The sequence below is a fragment of the Gopherus evgoodei genome, chromosome 9 (assembly GCF_007399415.2).
Source record: "Gopherus evgoodei ecotype Sinaloan lineage chromosome 9, rGopEvg1_v1.p, whole genome shotgun sequence".
NCBI classification, from domain to species: Eukaryota; Metazoa; Chordata; order Testudines; family Testudinidae; genus Gopherus; species Gopherus evgoodei.
In genome coordinates, this window is record NC_044330.1 from 66,866,535 (window position 1) to 66,892,054 (window position 25,520).

The following is a 25,520-nucleotide window of genomic DNA, read 5'->3' on the forward strand; positions in this document are numbered from 1 at the left end:
TTCTTGAGTACAGTGTTCAGATGCTATGGTGATGGGTGTGCTACAAACATTTAAGATAGGTGGATGGCTAAAAGGCAGGAAAGGATAATGGACTGAGATACAGGAGCGCAGCTCAGTCACTGACACCCTGTGTGACCTTAGGCAAAGCACGTACTCAAGTCTGTGCCTCCATTCCCTGTGCTGTGAAATGGGCATAATCCTGCCCTAGCTGTTGTGAGGATAAAATGGCTGTTAGGTGCTTGGATATAGAGTGATGAGCTGTGCATAAGTAGTTAGGGAGCGGACACATGGATGCAGTCAGAAAAGGGCCAGGATTTAGATTTTTCTACATAAATAATAAGAGAGGGAGAACTGAAAACTAGAGCTGATGAGCCCAAGTCTGAGCACCAGATCCAAGTGCCCTCAAACCTTGGGGGAGTTAGGATCTGGATCTGAACTTTGAGGTTTGGGCCCAACTCTTCTTTAAACTTAGAAAACCTAATGAGAACTCAATTGGTTCATTGTTCCTTCATAATGCTTTGAAAATAAGAGGATACGGTTGGGTTTTAACTGTCGCCCACAGCCCTGGGAACACATCGGCCTCATACTAGCACATGGGATCCTAGATCTGAAACTGCCCAGAACAAAAGAGAAACTGGTCTATTTTCTCTCTCCCCATGAAACTTTCACATCTGTAATATAACAGAGCAGAGTTTTAGTCCTATGATTTTCTATGTATGTTTACAAATATCACCAAACTCCAGATTCCTTCATGATTCCTATCTGACAGAGCATCTTCTGGACATGTTCCCATTGATTCGACAGTCCAAGGGCAGCAGCGTACTAGGAAATTCAACCCCTAGCATCTGACGACTCAAGCTCTGCTCTTTGTGGTTAACGATACTACCACTAATACTCCTTAATGGAGCTGCAGCCTTTAATTATGTGGTTACCCATGTCTCATTCTCATTACATAGACCTCATATACTCATATGTAATAGAGCCAGCAAAACAGTCCGGTTTCCCTGGGCCCTGCAGATACGGGCTTGCAGAGCCTACTGAATACTGCAAGAAACCATGCTCATCTCATCACCACCCACTGTGCATTCTGCCAGGAGGCCTTGCAGCAATAAACAGCAAAGTTTCCCCTAGTGCAACCTGACACTAATTTGGCCCAAAGTGTTTTATTCACCCGACACATTATATGGCAAAAGATATGCCTATATCTCCTTCAAAAGATTCCCAGACTTTGCCCAGCTGAGAGCCATACTGGCAATGAGCCAGGACGCTAGAACCATGCCTAATTTGTATTTAATGGAGCAAGTATTGCAGCCGCCCTGCTCTTTAAAATGGAGGCAGCTCCCTGACACTACATGTCCCAACGTGCAATGTTCCATCTTAATCAGAGCAGTTGGGCAGGGACCTGAAATCTCCAACAGGCTGCTGTCGCAGAACTGTACAAGCTGCACTGGGACCTTAGGCTGCCATTGGCTGCCCCTAGACTAGCAAGAAGTGTTCTACCCACCTGTCTGGTGTTATCAGCATATCATCCCTATCAAGCCAGTTGTGCTGGAAAGCTCTCATCTGTCATTAGAGGGGACATTATCAAACAAGGGGGTGAGGGATAGTTTGTTGCCCCCCAACAAGTTCAGCTCATGTTAAATGCCTGACCTATTCCCCTAGGTGCTATGGGCTCAAACACTCTCCTTTGATCTGGGACAACCCTGTGTTACAGTGACAGACAATATGGACCAGAGCCATAAAGTGCAAATCTAGAATCAGATCAAACACTGAACTGTTCTGATGTTTCAGAGGTGTTCGCACTCAGGTATCGGGCTGGGCTCATTCTAAAGACATGCCCGCGCTGCAGTTTGGATCTGAACACCAATTTCCACAGTATTTGTATTCGTGATTCCTATTTGGACTCATCCCTGGGTGAAGATTGCACAGAGCCCTTGGAGCGCCGCCTGCTCTCACCTGGTTTTCTCTGCACTATGTGCCACTCCAGCCTGTTATTTTTAGAGTCAGGAATCAGATCACTGCTAGGCAGTACCAGGGGCTCTCCCTCCACCTCTGAATGCCACACATACCTGAGCAATGAAATGACCCACTCGCCGGGGAGATGGAGGAGGGAAGTGTGGGTGTCAGACATATTTTACTTCAAAGTTTCCCTTATCTCTGGTATTTTGATGTCTTGCCTTCACTTTACAGGAAAGAAGTTTTTCTAAGAGGTTTCCATAAGGATGCCTAGATCCTCCAATGTATTTAGGCACCTAACACACTTAAATCAATGGGACTTGGGCACCTATATAGCTTTGAGGATCTGCGACACTGCATCTTTGTGCATGAATTCCATGCTGCTCTATTTAATCCTGTGCATTCTCAAACAGGGATTCCCTAACCCCCACCTCGCCTCTGCAACTTTCACCAAACCACCAATAATAATAAACAACACCATATTGCACCATCCACCCCCAAAGAAGACGCAGCCAACTGAATCTACCTCTCCCACTACTAAAATGCAGACAGCTCAGGGATGGGATGTGGCAGCTGATTAGCTGCGTGCCACAAGTCCATTGTGTGGGACAGGAAGAGAAGAATACTGTACCCAGGCTCAGCTGGAGCACCATTTATAGGCCAGCAGAAGGAGATGACCTGAGCCCAGATATGGGCAGAATCCCGGGGCTAGCTGCTGCTCCTGTAAAGTGCAGTGGAAACTGGAGTAGTTGCCAGGACACCCTTTGTGTGTCATCTGAAAGGCAATCCTCCTGGTATCAAAGTGCCCCCAACGTCATACTTGGACACTGCCTTTATCCTGGCTCCCAGGGAAGAGTGTTTTTACTGTTGTACGACTAGGCTTGCGTTGTGCCAGGCACTTTACAAGAACATCATAAGAGACAGTTCCCGCCCCCAGTGCGTCTCAAAGGCAGCCACCATGGCCGCATGCAGCCACCAGGGGCCTTTCTTGTAGCTAGAGCTTCCTGGGCTGTGATTGGGGACGAAGGGGGCAAAGTAGCAGCCCTTCCCCGGTGCTCCTGGATACACTGCCCTGGTGTTGGTTGCTGGGGCCGCCAGCAGGGGTTGGGTCCTGCCCCTCTCTGGAGACCACTTTTCACAACAGACTGGCTAGCTAGCAATAAGTAAATTACAGTGATTTGGACGTGTGTATGTGCCTATTTATTTGGTTTTCCTACAGCTAATTAAGTATATTTGGGAAAAGTTTGAGCGTAGCCATCAGCAAGAGAGGGTGGCTGCACGTTGAGGCCACCAAAACATTTGTCCTGAGAACTCCTAACAGACAATACGGAGGGAGGGAGAAGGAAGTAGGTGGACCCATTTGACAGCTGGAGCATAGAGGTGCAAGAGATTCAGGGACTTGCCTGTGGTTACACGGGGAGCATGGTAGAGCCAGGAACTGAACTAGATCTCCTAAGTCCCAAACCAGGGCTCTCACCACGCGACTCCCCTTCCAATCAGCAGTACAACTCATCTACAGCGAGTACTGCATCAAGTGTGGTGGAGAGAGTGACAGGGAGTGGAGAATTCAGCATGCTCTAGTTACAGTCTCTTCGCCCTTAATTTGGTTCTTAGTGAACCCCAGGGATGGATCTGCTAAGGAGAAACCATCTGCATTTCCCGAAGGCACCCAGTACCCCGAGTTAGCTTTATGAGGGGCAGAAATATGCATGTATAGAATAATAAAAACCTTCACCTCCATAGTAAGCTGCATTCGCTGCTCCATCCTCAATGGAGTAAGCTGTGGAATAAACACAGCCCGTTACTGGGCAGTCATGATGTAGTTCATAGTAAACACAAGACTCAGCATCCTATGGAACTTTACCCCCAGACGGGGGCCACTTATCACACTGTACCAAACCTAGTGGCCCTGTTGAGCAGCGATGGAAGCTCAGGGTATGAATGACTCGGATGTGCCAGGGGCCTGGCTGTTGGAGAAAAAACACTCTGCACTAGGGCCCTGCAGAGCTCTGTGTGCTTTGCTAGCTGGGTGCAGGGAACGGGCTGGGGCTTCCTTAATGCTGGCTGCCATTTTGCATGTGCACCGGGGACCGTCCCTCCATGCCTGGCTGTGCCTCAGCAGCCCTCTCCCAATGTCGTTGGTACCACAGGCCAATCAGAAGCCCCAAACACACACACGAGAGACAGTGAGCTAGAGAGCTGCTGCCCCTGCTTAATAACCCCACTGGCTGCTGCCTGTGGCGCCATCTGGTCCCAGCTGCTGTCAGCAGGTTCCCTCCAGTCCATTCCCACCAGCAGCCAAGACTCCCAGCTTCTGCCTTCATCTCCCAGAGGATGGGGGTCTTGAACCCAACTGACCCCAAGACTAGTTTAATTAGGGAAAAAAGCCTCCTTTGTAATTTGCATGGTCTATTTTTTAATGCCTGTTGCTTTGAAACTCCACTCCAAACTGCAAACTGTTTGAATGCATTTGGAATCAATTTACATTTGTTTTCCCTAATGCTTCTGGCAAGGCTGCAAATCTTTGCAAATATGCACACACACAAAATGGAAATTGTTCTAGAAAAGGGTGGGTTTGTTTGCAAGAAATTGTGAATTTGTGTGGGGGAAATTCTGTAACAAAATTCTACCTTGTGACCATATCACAAATGTCCCTACATTTATTCCTGTGGCAAAATTACCTAAGGAACACATTTACCTTGTGCAGGATCCAGAGAAAAATTAAAAATAAAACAATCAAGTGATGGGGGAGGTTTCACAGTTTTAGACCGTAGTCAGAAATTCCCAATGGTCCTTTCCCATACCACAACCTCTTTTTCCATACCAGCACTCTCAAATCCCCTGCCTGTGCAGCCAGGATATAACTGGGACCCCTCTCCCCATTTAGTAACACTGGGAATGCAGTGATTATGACCCCCAGGTTGAGAGCCCCTGCCCTAGAGTTTTGAGGAATAAGTTAGTACTCTGTGTTCAGAGCGGTGGCCTGGTGCTCTAAGCACAGAACTGCGAGCCAGGAAGATACATTCAAAGCCCAGAGCTAACACCAGAAAGATCCTGGGCTCAGAATGGAACACCAGCTCCTTTAAGCCATCAGCTTTTATGGCTGAGCCTGTGGACGAGTCACTCAGCATCCCTCCTGTCTCAGCTTCTCTACGTGTCAAATGGGGGTGATAATAGTTACCTCCCTTCTGGGCAGGTGAGGGTTATGAGTATAAGCTGATGTTTGAAAAATCATTATGTAAGTATCAAGCATCAGAGATGTAGCAGTGTTAGTCTGGATCTGTAAAAAGCAACAAAGAGTCCTGTGGCACCTTACAGACTAACAGATGTTTGGAGCATGAGCTTTTGTGGGTGAATACATCTGTTAGTCCATAAGGTGCCACATGACTCCGCTGCATTATGTAAGTGGTTACTATTGCTGTTCGCCCTGCCCTATGATATGAGGGCATCAATGCCCTGCATTTCTAAGCCCAGCAATAAATCCCATTTCTTCCTTATAGAATGTGGGGAACCCATTATCTTTAGGTTTGGAGAGTGGGGGTAGGGTGACCAGATGTCCCTATTTAATAGGGACAGTCCCGATATTTGGGGCTGCTTCTTCTACAGGTGCCTATTACCTCCCACCCCCATCCAAATTTTTCACACTTGCTGTCTGGTGACCCTAGTGGGGGCAGGGTATGGAATTATGCTGCTTTGTTCCAATCTGCCAGCTTCGGCGCTTTTCTTGTGGACAATGCACGTCTGGGGGATAAACCAACCAGTCGGATGTGTTGGGTGCTGTTTCTTGGCGTCCTCAGCAGGCCTGGGCTCTCACTTCTCTTAAGAGGCCTAATCCTCCCTGAGGGGCAAAGAGGGATTTTGTGGGGTTGCTGGGTGGGTCTGCTGCCCGGGGAGGACATTCTTCAGGTCAGTGGGAAAGCTGCCATGCCAAAGCCTGTGGAGCTTGGTGACCCCTGGCTTCCCAGACAGAAACAGATCACTTTCTATCTGGGAATAAACAGGCTGAGAACACAGAGGTTATGAAAGGAACAATACTTGTGGGGACGAAGCAAAGACAAGAATAGTGGTGTGACGCTCATAGAAGCCATTCCCCAATCCTCATAACCCTTGTGAGGTCAGGTAGTCTGTGAGATGGGAGCAAACAAGAGACAAGTGACTTGCCCATGGCCACCTAGCAAATAAGTGTTAGGTCAGAGACTCGTGCTCTCCAGCTGTCAGCCCCACTAGGCAATGCTGCCTATCAAGACAGGAGTCCTTCAAGCCCTCAGCTATATTAGCCAGGCCTGCCCTTTCGAGGAGGGAATCTGAACAGATGAATGCAGCAAATTCAAGCCTTTGTTAGCACTCTGGACAAAGCAAAGCATGGCTTAGCCAGAATGGTCGACCAAGTCCAGGGCTGGCAGGGTGGTAGGCAAGTGCAGTTAAAAGTCTTACTTCCAGTCCATAATGTGCAGAATTGCCATAGCTCCACCAAAGCAGTAATGGAAAGGGACAGCAGCCAGGCATCCAACCTGCTTGTAACCAGACCCTGTGAGGAGGCTTGAAGTACTTTGAAATTTGCAAGGGTCTCCAGGGGGAAGATGAGTGCCCCCCGGTAAGCTCAGCCTGCATCGAAGCTGTTTGTTGTTTTTATGATAGGTTTTCCCTGGAATGCTTTTGTTCTGAATAAACAGTACTTTGCTTTATGCACGCTGACTGGTCACTGGTTAACTTTGTCACTGCCCCTGAGACAACAGGACTAATATCAGACCCACAGTGAATTTCAGGAGGAACCGCACCCGAAATCCAGAGGTAGAGAGTTGTGTGACTCTGCTCCAAGCACGGTGACAGCTGGAGGCCTATGACCTAATTGGGGGGTCCTCCTGGAGGGAATCAGAGATGCAGCTACCTCAGAACTGTGCCACCAATGTAAGGCCCTAAGATACAAACACATCCCTGGGCACATAGGCACCGACTTCTGCTGGAGCCGGTGGGTGCTCAACCCCCTCTGCCCCGCCCGTCCCACCCTTGCCCTAAAGTCCCCACCCCAACTCCGCCCCCTCTCTGCCCCTATTCCAACCCCTCTCCAAATCCCCGCCCCGGCCCCGCCTCCTCCCCTGAGCATTCCCGCTCCTCTCCCCTCCTTCCCAGAGCTTATTACACCGAGAAACAGCTGTTTTGCGGTGGCAAGCGCTGGGAGGTAGGTGGAGAAGCAGGGACCCTGTGCTCTTAGGGAAGGAGGCGGAGGTGGAGGTAAGGGGGGGTGGGGAGCGGAGCTTGGCTGCCGGTGGGTGCAGAGCACCCACTAATTTTTCCCCGTGGGTGCTCCAGGCCCCAGAGCACTCACGGAGTCGGCGCCTATGCCTGGGCTTCCAAACGAATCAGCCCTACAGAGGAAGAAGTGCCCTCTGATAGATTCCCGTGACTCCTCAGACTAATTAGCATTAGCTGGAGGGAGCTATAGGTCAGAGGAAGCAGGTATATTGACTGACCTCGTTAAGTGACAAACACAGCAGGTAAGGGTGTCAAATAGCCTAAAAGCACAAAACATCCCCATTGCGAAAATGAAAAAGCAAATCTCATGACATACATGCAACACAAATCCCAGAATGAGTGTACATCGCACATCCGTCACAGGCATGCATCACCAACCATCACAGGCATGCAACACAAATCCCACCACATGCATCCAGCAGAAATCCCATGATCAATGCGCGCCATGATTTGGTTTCTGCTTCCTCTTCCTGAGCTATTCAGCCAAGGGATTGGAAGGCAAACATGAAATTGTCTCCTTCTGCTGGGTCAGTGAGTGACATGGATAATGGTTTCCATTAAAGACAAAGGAAAGATGCAGCATGAGCCTTTCCTGGTGTAACTGTCCATCCGAACCCATCACCCTATGACCTATCTATCAGAACAGCACAATGGAGTCGTTTGAAAACCTCTTCCATTAATTTCCTTATGCTTGGTGCTCCATTGCTTGGGAATTAGAAGCACAGCACATGCCAGTGTCGTTGGGCCCAATCCGTCAGTGGTCCTGATCTCAGCCCCTCGTAGGATCAAGGGCTCAGGGACTACTGATGATGTTTTGCCTTGAATGTTTTCTGGCCAGAATTGGAAAATCTTTGAGCTAATGCACACACACCCCCAACCCATTCCATCAGCCAGGCCAGGATACTGAGGCTCAAAAAGTTGCATAAACACTGTCACGCTTCAGTTCTGCACATCCACAGGCAACAAATTCCCACAAACCTGAAAGTGCGAGATAACCGGGTCTGTACTGGTAAGAGAGGCAGGGCGGGGGTCGGTAGTGCAAGGACAAAGAACCCTCTCACTCCCACTCCTCTTGCAATAAGGAGGCAGAAGTTCCAGACTGGATTTTGAGACCTTCTGGAAACAATTCCTTGCTGCGATGCTGGATCTGAAGTCAACCAGTTGACGTCCTCTATCCCCTCCTTTGGAGAACATGTTGCCTCTTCTGGGCTAGACCCATGCGAAGGAGGCATCTTTTTTCTCACCCTATGATTCTTTCTTTCTTTCCAACAAGAACCCCTCCCACTCCCAAAATGCACTATATATTTCAGGAATCTTCTCTCCCCCAGTAAAATCTCTAAGCCCCGTTTGCTGCAATTCTAGAGTAACTGAGCCCAGTGGAATAAGCGAGAGCTGAATTAGGCTCTCTGTTTCCATGACACTGGAATGGTGAGATTAGAGTCCTGGTCACAGCAGCACACTGTAAGGAATGGGATCTTTCGGCCTGTGACTTAACTGTTATTGTTCTCTAGGGTACGCCCATACTGCAGGGGGGGGGAGCCAGTCTCCCAGCCCAGACAGACAGACTCGTGCTAGCACATTAAAAATAGCTGTGTGGATGTTGTAGTTGAAATCAGGGGCTACCCAGAGTTTGCACCGGTACTGCAACATGCACACTGCTCTTTTTAGCACACTAGCGTGAGCCCGGCTTTGTGGGTACATCTACATTGGAGACGAGGTGATCGCTTCCAACTTGGGTAGATGTAAGTGCGCTAGCTGTGACTGAGCTAGCGTGCTAAAAAGAGCAGTGTTGCCATGGTGGCATGGGAGGAGGGATGAGCTAGCCACCCCGAGCATTATCCCGTCTGAGACCCTAGGCATGGACCGGGAATCTAGCCTAGACCATCCCGCTGCCCAAACAGTTTTAGCATGCTAGCTCAACCGACGCTAGTGAGCATACGTCCACCCACAGTGGCAATTACACCTCCAGCTCACATGTGGACATACCCACAGACATGGCAAGATGAGGAAGGGGTGTGACAAAAGCCACTTGAAAGCAGAATGCTCCTAGAAGGGTTCTCTCCTTACGCATGCCAGGAATCACAGAGAAGTGGGCATTACCCAAGCCTTCCCAGGCAGGTGAGTACGCAGTGCTCTGCTGCCGCTCCCACAACATGCCTGCAACCTGCAGTGCACCTGGAGAAGAATGCAAGCACAGGAGCAGCTGGCTCACAACGCAGGTCTTCAAACAACTTCACAACTTCAAACAACTTCACTCCCCACTAGAGAGGCTGTTACTAGCGTGGGTTGGAAAATATGCATCAGGCCCACTTTTCCCTGGAACATGCTGTTTCTACTACACCAAAATATTTCACATCCTCAGATTGTGATGAAGCTGCATTTTGAAAAATAAAAATAGGAAAAAGCCTTTTTTAAAGTGTTGGAACTTCCCCTTTCGATATTTCCAGAGCAAAAAGTTTCTGGGTTTTCATTTGGAAATGGCGTTGTTTATTTTAAACAATAAAATATAATGAAGTAAGGGTCAAAATCAAAACTAAATGTTTTCATTGACCCCCAAATGGATTTTTTTTTCAGAATTTTGTTTTGCAAAAAAAAAAAAAATCATAATTTTAGACTTTCCCAAATTGGGATGAAAAAAATTTAACATTTGGAATATTTTTGTGGGATGGAAAACAATTTTTGGACCAGCTCTAGCTATTTGCATACATGATTGCTATGTTTGTCCCTGGGCTGACTGAGGAAAGTGCAGGTGAGGACTCAGTGATGTGCTAACCTAGTCACCCATTAGGTTCTCCTCAATTACATGAAAAGTCAATGACCTGCTGCTTTAATGTCAATCATTTCCTCTCGGCCTGCCACAAAGAGAAAAAGGATTTAACCCTTTCCCTGGCTCACTGCCAAGTGCTTAGCTTGAGATGGTGTTATGGGCAGTAACAATACTTGGGGTGTCTAGATACTGCAGGGAGACACACTCTAGAAATGATTATACTGAGAAATCCTTTAGTATTTTCTATCAGGGAATCCCCAAGCTTTTTATAGACCAAATGAATTCATCCTCTCAACTCCCAGTGAGTAAGTATCAGATCCATTTTTCCAGAGGAAACTGAGGCTCAGAGAGGTGAATAGACTTGCCCCAGACTAGATAGCAGGTCAGTTGTAGAGGCAGGAGCAGAACCCAAACTTATTGGGCTTTGGCCACCAGATCGTAGTGTGCCCCGCCCCACCCCGTCCCAAAAAATGGGGAAAGGAAAAATACTTAAGAAAAATAAAATTTTCATTTCCAATTTTATCATCAAAAAAATCCCTGAAAAGTTTTGTACAAAACCATATCATACCATTTCGTTTCTTTTGAAAATTTTCTCAAAAATTAAAATGTCATTTTCGAGTCACGTGGATGACTTACGCGCCACGTGATCCTTAGCGTCTCCAAATAGACAGCCAAAAAGAGAAGCAGTGACCAGGATGGCTGTCCACTATGACCTGGGCTGACATCCACCAATTCAATTCATGCTGGCCACCAAACAGGAACAATTTGATGCTGCTGTCTCAGTCTGGATTCAAACCAGTGCCCTAGAGGTAGAATGTTCTATAAAACCAAGATCATGTCCTTTCTCCAGGACCATCCAGTCAGTCCAATTTAGTCCCTTTTAGACATGAAAATTTTAAGCATCCTTTCATCATGAATTCTTGTGTTTTAAAAACTGACTAATCTGGGGATACACACAAACCAATGGCTTGTGCTCCCCCTGCCGTTTCAACAGCAACAGCAGGCAGTGATCACACTGTGCTGCAGTTGCTGGCTTGATGATTAGGTGCCGTGTAAGCTAAAGTCATTAACTAACAATCATCAGGTGTTTGATTCCCTCCGTCTTTCCTGGGTGCTGAAATGTCTGCTAAAAACAGGAAGGGATTATTACATTGGTAGTAGGGGGAAAGAGCCATTCAGTATTCCTCCAGGTTTTTGATCACTCCAACCCAACATATTTGCCGTCGGGTGCTAGCCATGATACCAGAGCCTGATGAAATGAATGGGAAGTCATCAACAGTCTTTCATTCAGGCCCTTTATGATGATGATGGTTTATTGCAGTAGTGCCTAGGAGCTGAGGGACAAGAGGCCCCTATTATGCTAATCACTGAACAAACACAAATCATGCCTCAAAGAGCTTTCAGTCTCAACAGATAAGGAAGACAAAGGGCAGGGGAAAGGGAAACAGCAGACAAGGCCCTTAACCATGAGTGTAGCTTTACTCACCCGAGTAGACCCACAGAATCCAATGAGACAACTGATGTGAATAAAGTTACACAGGTGCTAAAGCGATACACGTTCTGGACCTCCGTGTGTCTGAGTGAGGCTTCCCTCTAGTGGCTAGGTCACATACAAGATTCAGGACTGGTGCAAGCAAAAGCAGCTCTTCTTTAGTTTCAATAAGAGAGACGTGTTGTTTGGAAGCTGAAGGACGAGGGTTCTAATCCCACCTCTTCAAGTGTGTGTGTGACAGCAACCCAAGTCCAGCTCCACAAAGGTATGTAAGCTCCTAATGTCCACGGAAATCAGCAGAAGTTAGGAGCTAACTTCTAAACACCTTTGTGGATGTGGACCCAAGTCTGTTGTCTGCAGGCATGGATCTGTTACAGTACAACCGCTTTCCCCTCACTCACACACCTGCTGGGAACACAGTTTCCAAGCTCCTAAAAAGGAATTACCAACAATAGGAAGGAAAGACATCAATCAGAAGCCATGACAAGTTCTTGGCAGCATCCCTTTAAAAATGTGTGTTATAAATAGAATGTATTTATATACAGATTTGGTTCAGTATCAGCATTTATTGTCCCTTTAGTTAAATATTGACCTGTACAAATATTTGCATCTCTGATCGTTCAGTCTTGATATTGACCTCAACTGAAGTCAGTTTCTGTTTGTTGCCTCATTTGTTCTAGAACTCTCTGAGCATAAGAATTAGCGACAGCACAGGCAGTCCAGCCTAGCAGGAGAGAAGTCTGAGATTTTTCCTTTCAAGCAACTCCAAATACCCAACAGAGGGCCAAATACTCAGCCAGTGTATATCATCATAGCTCCAGGGCTATCAATGTGCCCAGATCCCCAGCTAGTGTAAATTGGCTACAGTTCCATTGACGTTAATGGGTCAGATTCTCAGCTGGCATAAATCAGCGTCTCTCCACTATAGCCTCCACTTAGTTTCAATCCCAGCCAGCTAGCACAACTTTACAGGTGCTAAACTGTGTCTACACTATGTGCTAACTGGGGATTCCAGTGGGGTTACCTACTTCAGGGTTGCTAACTCGATATAAAAAAATCACATTGTTCCCTAGTCTACATAAGGCCCCTGGGGTTATTACCACAATACAGCTTTCTACCTTGAGTTAACGGATTGCCACGTAACTGGAGGTAGCTAACATGGTTGTAAACCCTAGGATGGGCACCTTATAAAGGTTTGTTCCAGGTTTGGGAGTTAGGAGCCTAAATACCTTTGAAGATCTGAGTCAAAGTTTCAGGGTAAACCCCACACATTTATGTCCTGCAACAAAGTGTATGGAGCATCTGCAAAGGCATTAGCTCCCCTGATGTAGTTGGCGATGGTAGAAAACTCGTGCGTGCAAACCTGAACCTGGGCTGTTGCCGCTGATGGAGTCTGTATCTATGGAAAACAACCTAGTCTTCTTTATGAAGTATTCCAGATAAGTAACCAGACTGAGGGGCACCTCCTATCAGACATTAGCACAACTGCAGACTCTGCTATCCCCAAGTTGAAGAGGACTCCGTACCTGTCCAACATTATTCAATCTAGGCCAAAAGGGACTTCTGTGACTATCTACTCTGACATCTTGTGAAGCACAGGTCCTGTGGCTCTCATGAATTAACTCCTGCTGGAACTAGAGCAATCTTTTAATGCAGGCTTTATTAAGCAACCTTTTTTCTCCACCTTTATGATTCTTGGACAACTCCAGGGCTGGCTACTTTGGCCATTTCTTAGCAGCAACCCTGCTCCGAATCTGTTATTGCCCTTATCTACAGTATCTTCTCCCATCTCTGCGGAAGATGTCTCTCCCTGACACACACAGCACGACTGCGAATGCTTCTGGCTGGTCCTCCAGAGCTAACAAACAACACTTCTCAAGCAGAATAGATAGCTGAGGGAGTTAGCAGACAGGCAGTGAAGCCTTCTCAGAATTCATCGCTCCCCAGGCGAAGCCCCTCAAAAGGAACAATGGCGTTAACCTTGGAGGCCTGCGTTTGGGAAGCAGGAAATCGCCGCTCAGACTTTCCAAAGGAATCGTTTCCAATGTAAGTTCAGCCTCTTGTAATCTTAGCTAATATAGATCACTATGGGCCTGATCCCCAGCCTCCCCAAGTCAACTGGCATTTTCTCTGCCCCAAGCCCTGGCAGAGTGCAAATTAGCAGAGCATTGGTAGATGCACTGAGCTGCATGGGATCAAAGCCTTCGCTGCCTTCAACCACCTGTGATAGGGACCGTTAAAGCACTGCAGCCAGCTGGAGTTTACCACGCTTCTGTTATTAGTTATTTTTCAGCCCCCACCAAGACCAGGGCCCCGTCACGCTAGGGGCTGTACGTACACACCATGACAGATAGCTCCTGCCCCCAAAAGCTTAGTCTAAACAGACAGAGCAAGGCTGGGCAGAGAACCAAAACATACAGAAACTTGCCCAAGAGAACAGCCCAGAACAGAACCCCAGAATGTCTCCTGACATCCCAGCCAGTGGCCTGCCCACTAGACTACACTGCCTCTGCTCCAGTAAGGCTGCCTCATTAGAAACGTATTTATTTTAACACCAGTTTGGAAGCCATGTAGCATATCCTTCCATTCAGAAAAGTAGTTCCTGGTGGAAAGATGAATCTAATATAAACAGTAAGTGGGGGATGCTCACTGGGAGGTCAGATTCTGATCTCAGGCCAAATATGAAGTAACTTCTCTGGATTCACACATTCCCTGGTATAACTGCGACTAGACTCTGCCCCGGCCCCTTATCGACAGCTGTCACCATATCTACTGCACTGCGTTTTCTGTCTCAACTTTCCCCGTCCTCTAGCTCCTCCAGGTTCCTGAGCTCCTATGGCCCTTGTCTCCTCCACCCCATGAGCCTGGTTGCCTTTTTCAGGCATGATTAGTGGCCCAACAGCCTCTGCCAGCTCCCACTTTGCAAACTGGGAGTACGAACAAAATTCCATAGCTGCTGACTAGTATTTGCATTGGAAAGGTGGCCTGAAAGGGGCCAGAAAGGGAATGTTCCTGGGGCGATGGAAGGGGAGGGGAGAGGGAATTTTAAACTGCCACATCTCAAGCCTTCTTCTGCTTTCTCCCATCAACCCCCAGCTACAGCTTGATCCGAAGTCCACTGAAATCAACAGAAAGGCTCCTGCGGACTTCAGTGAGCGTTAGATTCAGGCCTGTAGTGAAGTACGGTAATAGCCTTAATGCAGCCTAGTTCATCCTCCTGTTACATGCTCCTGCAGTGCTGTAGCCAGCCTGCAGGCTAAGGCAATGGTTTCCTTATGAAACACTGTTGCAAGGGGAATGCTAGGACAGAGCAGGAATTCACAGCTTTTCTTATGAAGCGGATGCTGGAGCTTTCAGGAACTTCTCAGGCTCTCCATGCTTTTCCTATGGTACTGAGAGCCCTTGAGGTTGGACCCAGCAGACCTGCACCAGCCCCTCTGCGCAAGGGGCTGTCCATGCCTACAGAAGGAGAGCCAGGTTTGCCGTATACCAATTGGACAAGTGTATATGGCTTGTGGTCCACAGTTTGGCTTGGTGATATTTGAATATGAATAAACTACATTCATTGTGCTGAATGAACAGAAGCACGATTCTTTCCCCATGGAAATCACGCCCCCCTCCTCCTTCCTGTAAGGGCTAGTTCAGATCTGAACTCAAGGGCCTGATTCCCCTTTTTTTTAAATCCATCCCTTTCACAGGATTTACACCTGATTACAGCTGGTTGGGAATTTCCGACAAAAGTTTTTTGTTAAAAAAAAACAACAACATTCCAGTTTGTGGAAACTGAACCATTTTGCAGGAAAGGGTCAGCTCTGACTAACATTTCCACTTGAAAAGTTTCAAAGTCATCAAAATTTGTTGTTTTGCCATTTTCTTAAAAAATCATTTCACTTTCCCAGTTCAAAACAACTTCACTTTCAAATTTTAGCTAAGAGCAGTACCAAAAAAAGTTAAATGGTTGGAAGCAAAATGAAACTTTTTGAAATGATCAGAATGAAACACTTCAATTGACCTGAACCAATTTTTTCTAAGGTTTTTCAGTTCATTAAAACTTTCAAACTTTTGACCTCTCCTTCCATGGGAAATGTTTCCAAAATCTTGAAAACATTTGCAGGATGGGGAAAACATTTTCTCCTTTGCTCCTGATCTACACCAGCATGAGAGGAAAATAAGGCCCATAAATATTTCCCCAGTACAGCAAAATAAAAAGCAAATCTCAATTTGTGTTGGCAGATAACAGGAAGCCTGGTTCTCCCATCCCTTCCCAGGTCTTTGCTTCCATCTCTGCAGAGTCAGGATCTGCTCCAGCATATATGGCAAGCGCAACAGTTTACAAGGGCTGCCAGCATCACACGACATATGAAATTTACTCATCTGTGGCATATCATTGTAACGGCATGCACATGCCGAGCTCAGACATATGCATGTTTCTACAGCACAGTCAGGCCTAGTACGACCTATATCCCTGCTTTCTCAGCCAGTGAGCACATGCAGAGTCACACACATTTCGATCAATAGTGCCAAGTATATTAGCAGATTAAATGGCATTTACAAATAAATGACCGAGACATCAATCCTGTGGAAATGACTCCCACTGGCCAAATTCTGCTCCTGTTTACACAGGTGGAAATCTGTGATTCCAGTGGGAGCACTGGGGCTAAGCTACCCACCCAGTACTAGTGGAGTACTTAGGTGTAACTAAAGGCAGCATTTGGCCCTTACAAATCATTATGAATCACGAGTTTCTCTAGCTAATGAGCATAAATCTAATTTTCCATTGCCTCAGCAAATGGCCACATTATGTCATGATGTAGCAATGCAGTGGTACCACAAATTGATGCAACGCTGAGGCATCAAGATCTCTGAACTAAACCGGTGACTCTTTAACTGCCCTTCAAGCCAGACAGAACCTTGAAAGTGGAGCTGTCCCATTAATTAATTTCATCCACAGCCTCATCCTACTGCCCTGCACAGTGTGTGGCGGCACAATGGTCTGTATAACATGCATTCACTTATGAGGATTATTTTTGTACTACCCCAGCACCGATGGGACCCATCTGTGGTGGGTGCTGTACAAACAGCGGACAAAAGAAATTGGTCCTTACCCCAGAAAACTTGCAATCTATTCCCTACTAAAATACAGTCCTGTGAACCAGCCCCTAAGAGCAGAGGTGGTTGGAGCTGTCAAACCCCATGAAAAGCCAGCAGTGAATGTAGAAACCAGGGGGATAAGCCTACAAAATGATTAGTGAAAGCTGGGACAGGATTAAGTGGTTAAGACCATACTTGCCTCATTATTTACAGTGGTGAAGGACTAGCCAGCTCCCTGCGCGCTGAAGTCATCGGCTGATCAGCGACACCTTGCACACGGCTTTTGTGAAAAGGTCCTGGGAAAGCCCGTTATCAGGTGCCTTGATCTGGAGTGCCAGTAATGGCTCAGTCCACCAGCCAGGAAACAACCTGAGAACATCTTGTTCCAGCACCATTTCATTTCCTTGAACTCCTTCCTGCTACCACGTCTGCTCCCTTCTGTCCCACATTTCACAACCCCAGGCCTCCCGGTGGAGTGGAAAGGCTGCGCTCCGAGCAGCGGGGGAAGCAAGTGAGACTCAGGATGGATCAGGAAAGGGGAGCTCAGATCAGCAGAGGTGGGGCTAAAGGGAGCTCCAAGCACTGCAGTGGTAGGGGTCACACTGAGGGAGCTTGGAGCAGCAGATAGACAGGACCCAGGAGCAAGCTTCCCACTAGAGCTGGATGCATTTTTTTTTCAACAAATTGGGGGGGGTTAAGCCAAAAAATGCATTTTCTGGGGTCCAAAACTATTTGCTGACTTCAGGTGAAATTCAACAAATAGTTTTGGTTAGGGGAGGGAAAAAAATCGCAGAAGAGTTAAAGCATTTTGCATTGACTTTTCAATTCAGAATGCTGTTTTGATTTTAAACTTGGCTAGTTTTAAAGGGCACACAACGTCCAAAACAAAGCAGAAAACTCAAAGAAATTTTCTCTTGGGCTACTTGAAGCATTTTGCTCGACGCAAAATGAATTTTTTTCAATTTGACAGAAAAAAAAAGATTTTTTTTCTTCCAATTGAAACAGATTTCCAAGTGTTTCTTTTCATTTCAGCCCCTAAACCAAAAAATCCATCACTTGCTCAGCCCTACTTCCCACGGTGTCACAAGGAGATATCTCAGAGCACTGGGGGCCTTCTCCTTTATTCCCCTTTGAATTCCATGACCCAAGTCGCAGTGTACTTCCCTCACACGGGGCAAGGGGCCCTTTGCATTGACTTCAACAGGGGTCAGCTCAGGCGCCCTGAGAGCTGCTCAAGACCATCCATGCATGACTGCAGAGCAAACAGAGGTGCTGACTCCCCCTTGAGAGTGAGAATGGTCCCTCCATACCACAGCCAGCCAAGGTGAAGCACCCAACCACACCCACACACATCAGGGGCCTGCTGTTACCCCACTGCTGTTGTTTGGTGCTGTACACTTCACTGCATGTATTTCTAGCTCTGGAGAAATGATTACCGAGGGAGATCATCAAACCCAACCTCTGGTCTCCTACTGCCCCGTTCAATCACGATCAGCGCACCAGGTACCACACACCCATGGACGTCACTCTGCCAATGCAGCCCAAAGCTCCCAGCATGCGATAAATGGGCACAGATGCTATTGGAGTCTCTGACAGCAGGCATGCCACAGCATGTGCTAACAGCAGGGAAGAGGTTAATAAGACAGGCGGGTGTCTCATAGGGTACATCTACACAGCAGCTGAGAGGTAAATTCCAGTGTGGGTAGATGTTCACGCACTAGCTCTGCTCAAGCTACTGCCTACAAGTAGCAGTGTGCGCGTAGTGGCACCAGCTACAATCCTGTCCAACCCCCTCTCCCTCCCAAGTACATACTGCCACACTGCTATACACAGGCACTTGCTCAAACAGAGCTAGTGCATACCCATCTACCTGAGCTGGAATTTACGCCTCGCAGCTGCTATGTAGACATTGAGCCTTTGCCATCACTTACACAGATGTAAATTCAGAGTGACACTAGTTACTCTGACACTGTTGTCAGAGGAGTGACCCTGGACTTATATCGTGTGGAATCTGGCTCTTTAGCTGGGTGGCCAGCACAAGCCATTGAATTCCCTCGATCGTTCCTATAATCCACTGGTAATTGCCACTAGCTTGTACAATCTGAACCACTCTATTTTAACCCAGGGTCATTAAGCCCTTGGTGCCCTCACTGGTGTCCCCTAGAACCTCATCCAGGTGATCAGAGCCTTCAGGGCAGAGAAGGAAGAGGCACAGGACCCATCTCCTATTCAGAATGGAAGGCATTAAACTCCATCCTCACCTCCCATGGCTACATGTTCACTTCCTCCTGGAAGCTTTGCCTGAGTGTGGAAACCTGAGCTCTTTTCACATGATCTCATTCCTCTTGGCACGGGCTCAGACACAGCTGATTTCACTGCAGGATCTGGGCAGGAGCAAGAAATTACATCAGGCCACAAGGAAATCAAAAGGGGGGCTCCTTGTGCAATCAGAGGGCCCCACCCTGCTCCCGTGCAAGGCAATGGCAAAACTTCTGACAAGGAGCAGGATCAGGCCCAACATGCAGTGAGGACAAAGGAAGAGGAAGCGGGCTGGATGTCTTAGGGGACTGGCAAAGAGATATGGAGCTTCTTACCTACCACTAGTTCAAACCCAGCTCAGGCTGGTGAAGGTCACCAGCAGATATCGTCGGAGGTGTGTCAAAGACCTACATGACTGTGTCTCAGGCTGATTTCTGGTTACTTGGTCTCTAGCCACATCACCAAAACCACCATCCATCTTGCATTCTCAGCAGGGAGACCAAGGGCTGAAAAGCCCGTGGAGACTAACTTCCCCTTCTCACTCTTAAGGTATGTCTGCACTACAGTGTAAGCCCAGAATTCGAACTCAGGCTCAAGCCTAATTCTACTTCCATCTACATGCAAATTGTGCTAACCCACGACTTCATGGGGGTGGAGGATCTGAGCCTGAGACATGCCAGGACCCAGAGTTCAAGCCCTATCACTTTGCAGTGTAGACGCAGCCCCATTGGACTCATGTGCTGGGAGCCTGCCAAAAGTATCCCACAATCCCGTGGGCTGACTTTCCTTGTCCTCTACACAATCAAATTTTCGCATATTGCATCATGACCAAAGGGCTAAAGCAGCCACATTTTGGGAGGGCGCTAAGAAGTCTGAGATATGGGTGGATGGACTCAGGCCCACATGATGCAATGTAGACACTGGAACCCCAGGTTGAGACCCAGGATTCAACCATTCCTAATCTGTGGTTACAAATGAGTGTAGACACTTAAGCCCCAGGATAACAAACCCAGCATCTGCTACCTGAGTTCTACTAACCCTGGACTTACACTGCAGTGTAGACGCACATAGAGATGGCAGCGGTGAGGCACTGAGTAGTGGAGCGGGGAGCTTGTCATGTTCTGCCAGCCCTGAGTTGTAAACAGAGGTCTCCTGAATTGTCCACCAAGCATCTGATCTGCATTAGCAGGTCATTTATGATGTAAGGAGGAAGCAAGGAGGAAAGGAAAGAGCAGGGCCAACCAAAGCAGATTGTTACGGGAGTGACCTGATCTGTCTACGTGTGGATTCTCAGGGCACTTGGAATGAGGAGTACTTGCTGTTAATTACAAAGGCCCAGATATTGTGGGTGCCAGCTGCCGGGAAAAGGCAGTGGATTTTAAGGTCAGAGGGGACCTTCAGAGTCTCCAGTCTGACTTGTATATCAGAGGCCATTAACACCACCCAAGCATATCAAGTCCAACAGCCAGAATTAGACCAAAGCATCACAGCTTCCAGGAGACTCAATTATTTCGGGTCACAGGCAGAGAAAAGGAGGGACCGAGGTGCCCCAGTGCTCAAGACCCCTGCAGTGCTAAGGAATTGATCAAGTGAGATAAATGCAGCTATTCTGCCAGCGCAGGGATGGCTGGTGGGTGAGGGAAGAGCATGGCTGAGAGCCTTTCTTCCCCCCACTGGCATAGACTGCACACCACAGCTGGTGGGGTTGGGTGTGGCTACGCTCCATTGTCCGCAGACCATGCTTGGGGTTGCAGAAGAACTGGCTCTTCTCCACTAGTTCACAAGCCAGTTGTGTTGCTGCCTGGGGATAGGAGAGGGGCTCCCCGACTCTTCTTCCTCACGTGCTCTGTTGCACTGAGTACAGATGAGGGCTGTCACTAGAGATGGGCTCAAGCCGTGAGTTCTGAATGGGGATCTGGACCCTAAGCCAAGTTCACAGGAGCTCAGATCCGATGCTTTGGGCAGGGCCCATCACTTGTTGCCACCTTGCTGACAACTTGAACTGGTCAGAAAATGGCATTTCTTCCCCTCAAAAACATTCAAACAAAAGAAACGATTTTCATTGTTTGAAATTTTCTAGTGACTTTTTTGATTTTTCATCAAAATGAAAGTTTGATTTCAAACAGAGTTCCCCTTTGATTCCATCTGATTCTAGCTGAAATGAAAACAATCTGTTTTTCTCATTTAAATTTTGACCACCGTCTCCCTTTTCTCCCCCCATTTTTTGTTTAACTGGAAAAAGGCAAATGAGGGGAATAAAATAAGAACATCAAAAATGTTTTGGTTCAATTCAAATCAAATCAAAATTACTTTTTTTGTTTGAACTTTAAAAAATCAGAAAATGTAGATGGATCCCCCAACGTCTTTTGTGACAACTTCCATATTGATCCAAAAGCTGTTTTTCAAGGGTAAAACTTTCCATGGGGAAAGACTAGCTTTGCATGCTCTGAGATTCCATGTTAGCTATCGTCTTGGTCTATTAATGCCCTGGTGACTCATTCACTGGGAGTAACCTTTTTAATAAACTCCCATCAAGAAGCTCTGAAAACCCCCTTCGCCTGAAGCAAGGATCTCCCAAACTTCCATTTATTCAGCTACCACCCATGAGACAACTTTGAACTCTCTCTCTTCCTCATTGAGAGCTAATAGACAGAAGTGTTTCTCCACACAGATGGCTGCCTCATGGGACATCCTGTCCTGCGAGATCCCAGAGCCTGATACTGAGGCTGGAGGATTTTATCAATAGGCTGAGAATTCATGCCCATGGCCCTTCTCTCCACATACTCAGTATCACATGGTTAACTAGGAATTTGTAGATCTAGGTACTGCTCTGGCCCTCATAAGGCGATAGTGTCTGAGCAACTAACACACATTAATGGATTTTATCTTCAAAACATCCTTTTGATGAAGGGAAGCATGATCCATCCCTGTTTTATAGATGGGGAAACTGAAGCCCATGGAGCTGAAGTCACACTAGAACTGAACCCCCAGCTTCTATATGCTAGCGTGCTGCCCTATCTCTTGCTTCACCCTTTCTGCTTCTCACATACCTCTGGATAACTGGGGAAGAGACATTAGGTATAAAAATCCATGGCAGTGAGTCAGAGCCCGGATCTACATTCGCAGTGCAGATGTTCCCATTTGGGCTGGAGGTTGGGCTCTGAAACCTGGGGGATGGGTCTCAGAGCCTGAAGTCCGGTCTGAATGGAAACACCTACAAACCTGGATGCTGAGATGGGTTGGGTTTTTTTTTTACAATGTAGACGTATCCACTGGGTTTGATTGCCCAGGTGTCTGACCCAGCATGGGAAATCCGATGTTTCCGATAAAGTGAAGACAGGAATATAGGCTAAATGGTCCAAGATTCAAACTGTTCTGCAGCATCCCGGATGGCTGGCAGAACGCAGATTTGATTGGCTAGAGTCCCACAGTGACAGAAACTGCCAGGAACAAGATGTTGTTAAAGGGGATGTGGCAGCCATTCTGCACGGCGCAGCCACTGCTGATACCAGATGCTGCTGAGGAGAGAGGGTGAGGAGAGTCAATTTAAAACGAGCCAGAGACGCTAGCTCTGTTTGCCTTGGTGGTTCATTGGTAGCTCCCTTGATTAGTAACCTTGAGTCCAGCTGGCTAATCATCCTAACGCTTGGGTTATGACCACTTAATGAACAGCAATGTGGGGAGGGAGGGAAGCAAACTCCTCACTTGACTGAGATCAAAGAACAAACTAATCAAGGGCTGATGCCTGTGTTTGCCAGCCTGGCTTTAAAAGAGGCTCCCAATTGTGCAATGCAGGAGCCCCTGGAATAACAGACAGGCTGGTCAGGAGCTGCCACCACTAGACAGCAGGCAGAGCTACTTCACTCACGTGCCAGCCCAGAAAATTCCTCCCCTCCTCCAGCCAACCTGAGCCTCCTCCTGCAAAGGGCCCCTTTTGGCTCTTAAAAGCCCCTGGGATGCCTTCCAGACCCAGGATCAGCTTGGTCTTTATAGCTCGATGCAACTGCTGCTATTGCCCCTTGGGAACCTGCCCTGACCATGGCCGAGTGCCTATGAAAACCAAAGGCCACAGGGGTCGGGGGTACAGCCATAGCCTGTCTTCTGCTCAGTGAAACTGATGAACTCTTGGCTGGGAAATCTGAAGTTAGCCCAGCTGGCTCTGGTTTGGCTTGTGGCATCAGGGTGGCACCATCTCTGTCCTCACGAGCTACTGGGCACCGAGCGGGCAAGCAGAGGGCTAACCAGGTGCTATGTATGCACATTCATGTGGCTCCTGGGGGCTTGCAACCCCAAATCCCAGCAGAATTGCATTCTCACAAGCTGACTGACTCTGACTTCCAGGATGGGGGTAGGCTGGGGGTGGACTCTCTGAGGGCACTCCCTCAAAATGGACACGGGAGGTAACTAGGGCACTGTAACATAGCCTGCTGAAGTCAACAGGCATCTTTCCACTGACTTCAAGAGGCACTGGATCAGGCCTACAGTCAGCAAACCATAATGCAAACCCCAGAGTCTTGGAAAACGTAGGGTGTTGGAAGTGTTGTGTTAAAACTGGGATTGATCACTTTAAATTCTCTGGGGTTTTCTTGGTCCTGCTTGTGGGCAGGCAGCTCTGTAAGGAAGTATGTGATCAAAGTCACCCAGTCCACAGCAAGGAAAGATGAGTTATGCCTCTCTGCCTTAGGGGAGCAGCCTGCTTTGTCTCTTGCTGTTTTTTGGGGGGTGGTAGGAGTTGGGAGATTGTGTTACCATTCCGAATTCTAAGAAATAAAGCAGTGTTAGGTTCCAATCTTCCAGCAAGGGGACTTCTGTTTTTATCGAACTTCCTTGTTTGTATGCCATGAATATCACAGGAAGCCCATGCTTCATCCTTACTCAAGAAAGTGCCAAAAGGTTTTCTGTATACAGGTATCAAGCTCCGGCCCACAGAGGGTAGGAGGGCATACATTCCCTGGCTGAGACATTACTGAGGTTTAGTGCCAGGGAACGGATAGATGAGAGGGGAATGCTGTGTGTGGGAAAGAGGTTTCCCTGAATTCCTCCACTACAGCAAATCAATCGCTGCCAATATCCCACCTCCTTCCCAGGCCCTGCATTGGAAGATCTTGCCAGAAGGAATCAGCCCCAGAGAGCCCATATCAAAAGAAGAAGTGGCACTTATGCTGGTGCAGATCTGGAGCAGCTCCTGAAACCAAGAGTATGTCTACACTTGGAGCTGGGGTGTGATACCCAGCTCTGATTGAGTGCAGCTGTGGTAGGGCAAGCAGCATGAGGAGTTAACCACCCAGAGTACGTGCCTTGTCTTTTGGACAGGATTGTACTCTGGGCAGCTAGCCCCTGATGCTGTTTGCACCGCTGCAGCTACTTTGCTATTTTTAGAATGATAGATCAATAAGAGCTGGCGTAGGTATGTCTCCTCGAGCTGGAATCACCCCCTAGCTCGCAGTTTCAGCAAACTCTAAAAGACATCAGTGGGAGAAGTGAAACTGAAAATCAGAGCATTAATTTGGGTGTTCAGCTATGGATCAAGAAGCCTAAAGTAAGACCTCATTTTGTAAAGTCTTGGTCTCTGGCCTCACACTGACTGAGATGAGAACCTGCCCCAGAATCATGATGGACCTTGTGCTTCGCATCATTTTTCGGCTCTTGAATGCAAGAGCTTGCCCCAGGAGCCCCACAAACCTGGCCTTTTCTTGTCTCAATTCAGGAAACCCTTTGGAATGAGCACTGCTTTATGCAATGTCCCCGGTGACATCCCTGAGCAGTGAGGGGAGAAGGCTAATCCCCGCCTGCACATCCCTGAGCCTGGATTTCCTGAGCTTACACCTAGGGTGGGGTTTCCTTCTCCTGAACTTGAGGCAGGACTGTGACTGTGCTGCCTCCAGTCAGTTTCGCCAGCTTCATCTCAACATGCCTCAGGTTTTACCCAAGGGGCTTCCCCATACTACACCCATCTGTCTCTAGTTCCCCGGAAGCTACTGGAGTCATTGGGTAAAGTGCTGTGTCTGGTACTATGCAGGATCAGATGTAACAGTACAGATCAGCAATGGAGCTAACCCAGAATGAAGCCTAAACCAACTCCCGCTCCACAGACTGAAGGGAACACTCACAAAAACAAGATCCAAACTTCTTAGCCCATTAACAATCAGTACCCCTAAACTGGACCCTTGACTCATGAACCCACCTCCCCACCAGATCCATTTACCATGGGATCTGAACTGCATGACCCAAGCCCGTCCCTGTAAAAGTCAAAAAAGTTCTTCAAGGAAGTGAAAAGCAGAAATCGCTGTGTGCGTAGCAGTGCAAAGCTATGATTTCATGGGTGAAATTCTGATCTCATTGCAGTCAATGCCAAAACTCCCATTGGACAGCAGTGGGGCCAGGAGTCACCACAAGCAACCAAACAACTTTCCCTAGAGCTCTGCGGGGATATAAAGGGCAGTTCACTCATTCTCCCCAGCACAGCAATCCCGCCTGGGGAGAATGACTAGAACATGACTTCCCCATATTAGAAGTGTGTGCACGCGTGTGCATGCGCATTGTGTGGAAGGGGAGTGGGTAGGGTGGTGTGGTCTGTGATGTATATTCTGTATCTGGGAGAGGTGTGTGTATGCATGTGCATTGTGGGTTGGAGTGTGTGTGCATGCATGCGTGTTGCGGGGAGGGGTATGCGTTTGCACATCTTCAGGAGGCTGAGGAAAG

General features: G+C 47.8%; 1 protein-coding gene across 2 annotated transcripts in view; it reads right to left on the reverse strand.

The window, feature by feature from the left end:
• Nucleotides 1-25,520, reverse strand: part of LOC115658072 (Krueppel-like factor 5) — a 41,621-nt gene that overhangs the window by 12,591 nt on the left and 3,510 nt on the right. The window contains exon 2 of one of the 2 annotated variants that reach the window (XM_030576562.1): nucleotides 3,692-3,736. The exons of the other annotated variant lie outside the window; for it this stretch is intronic. Coding sequence (XP_030432422.1) covers nucleotides 3,692-3,736 — 45 coding nt within the window. The remainder of the gene's footprint in view (nucleotides 1-3,691; nucleotides 3,737-25,520) is intronic. 2 annotated transcript variants of the gene reach the window in all.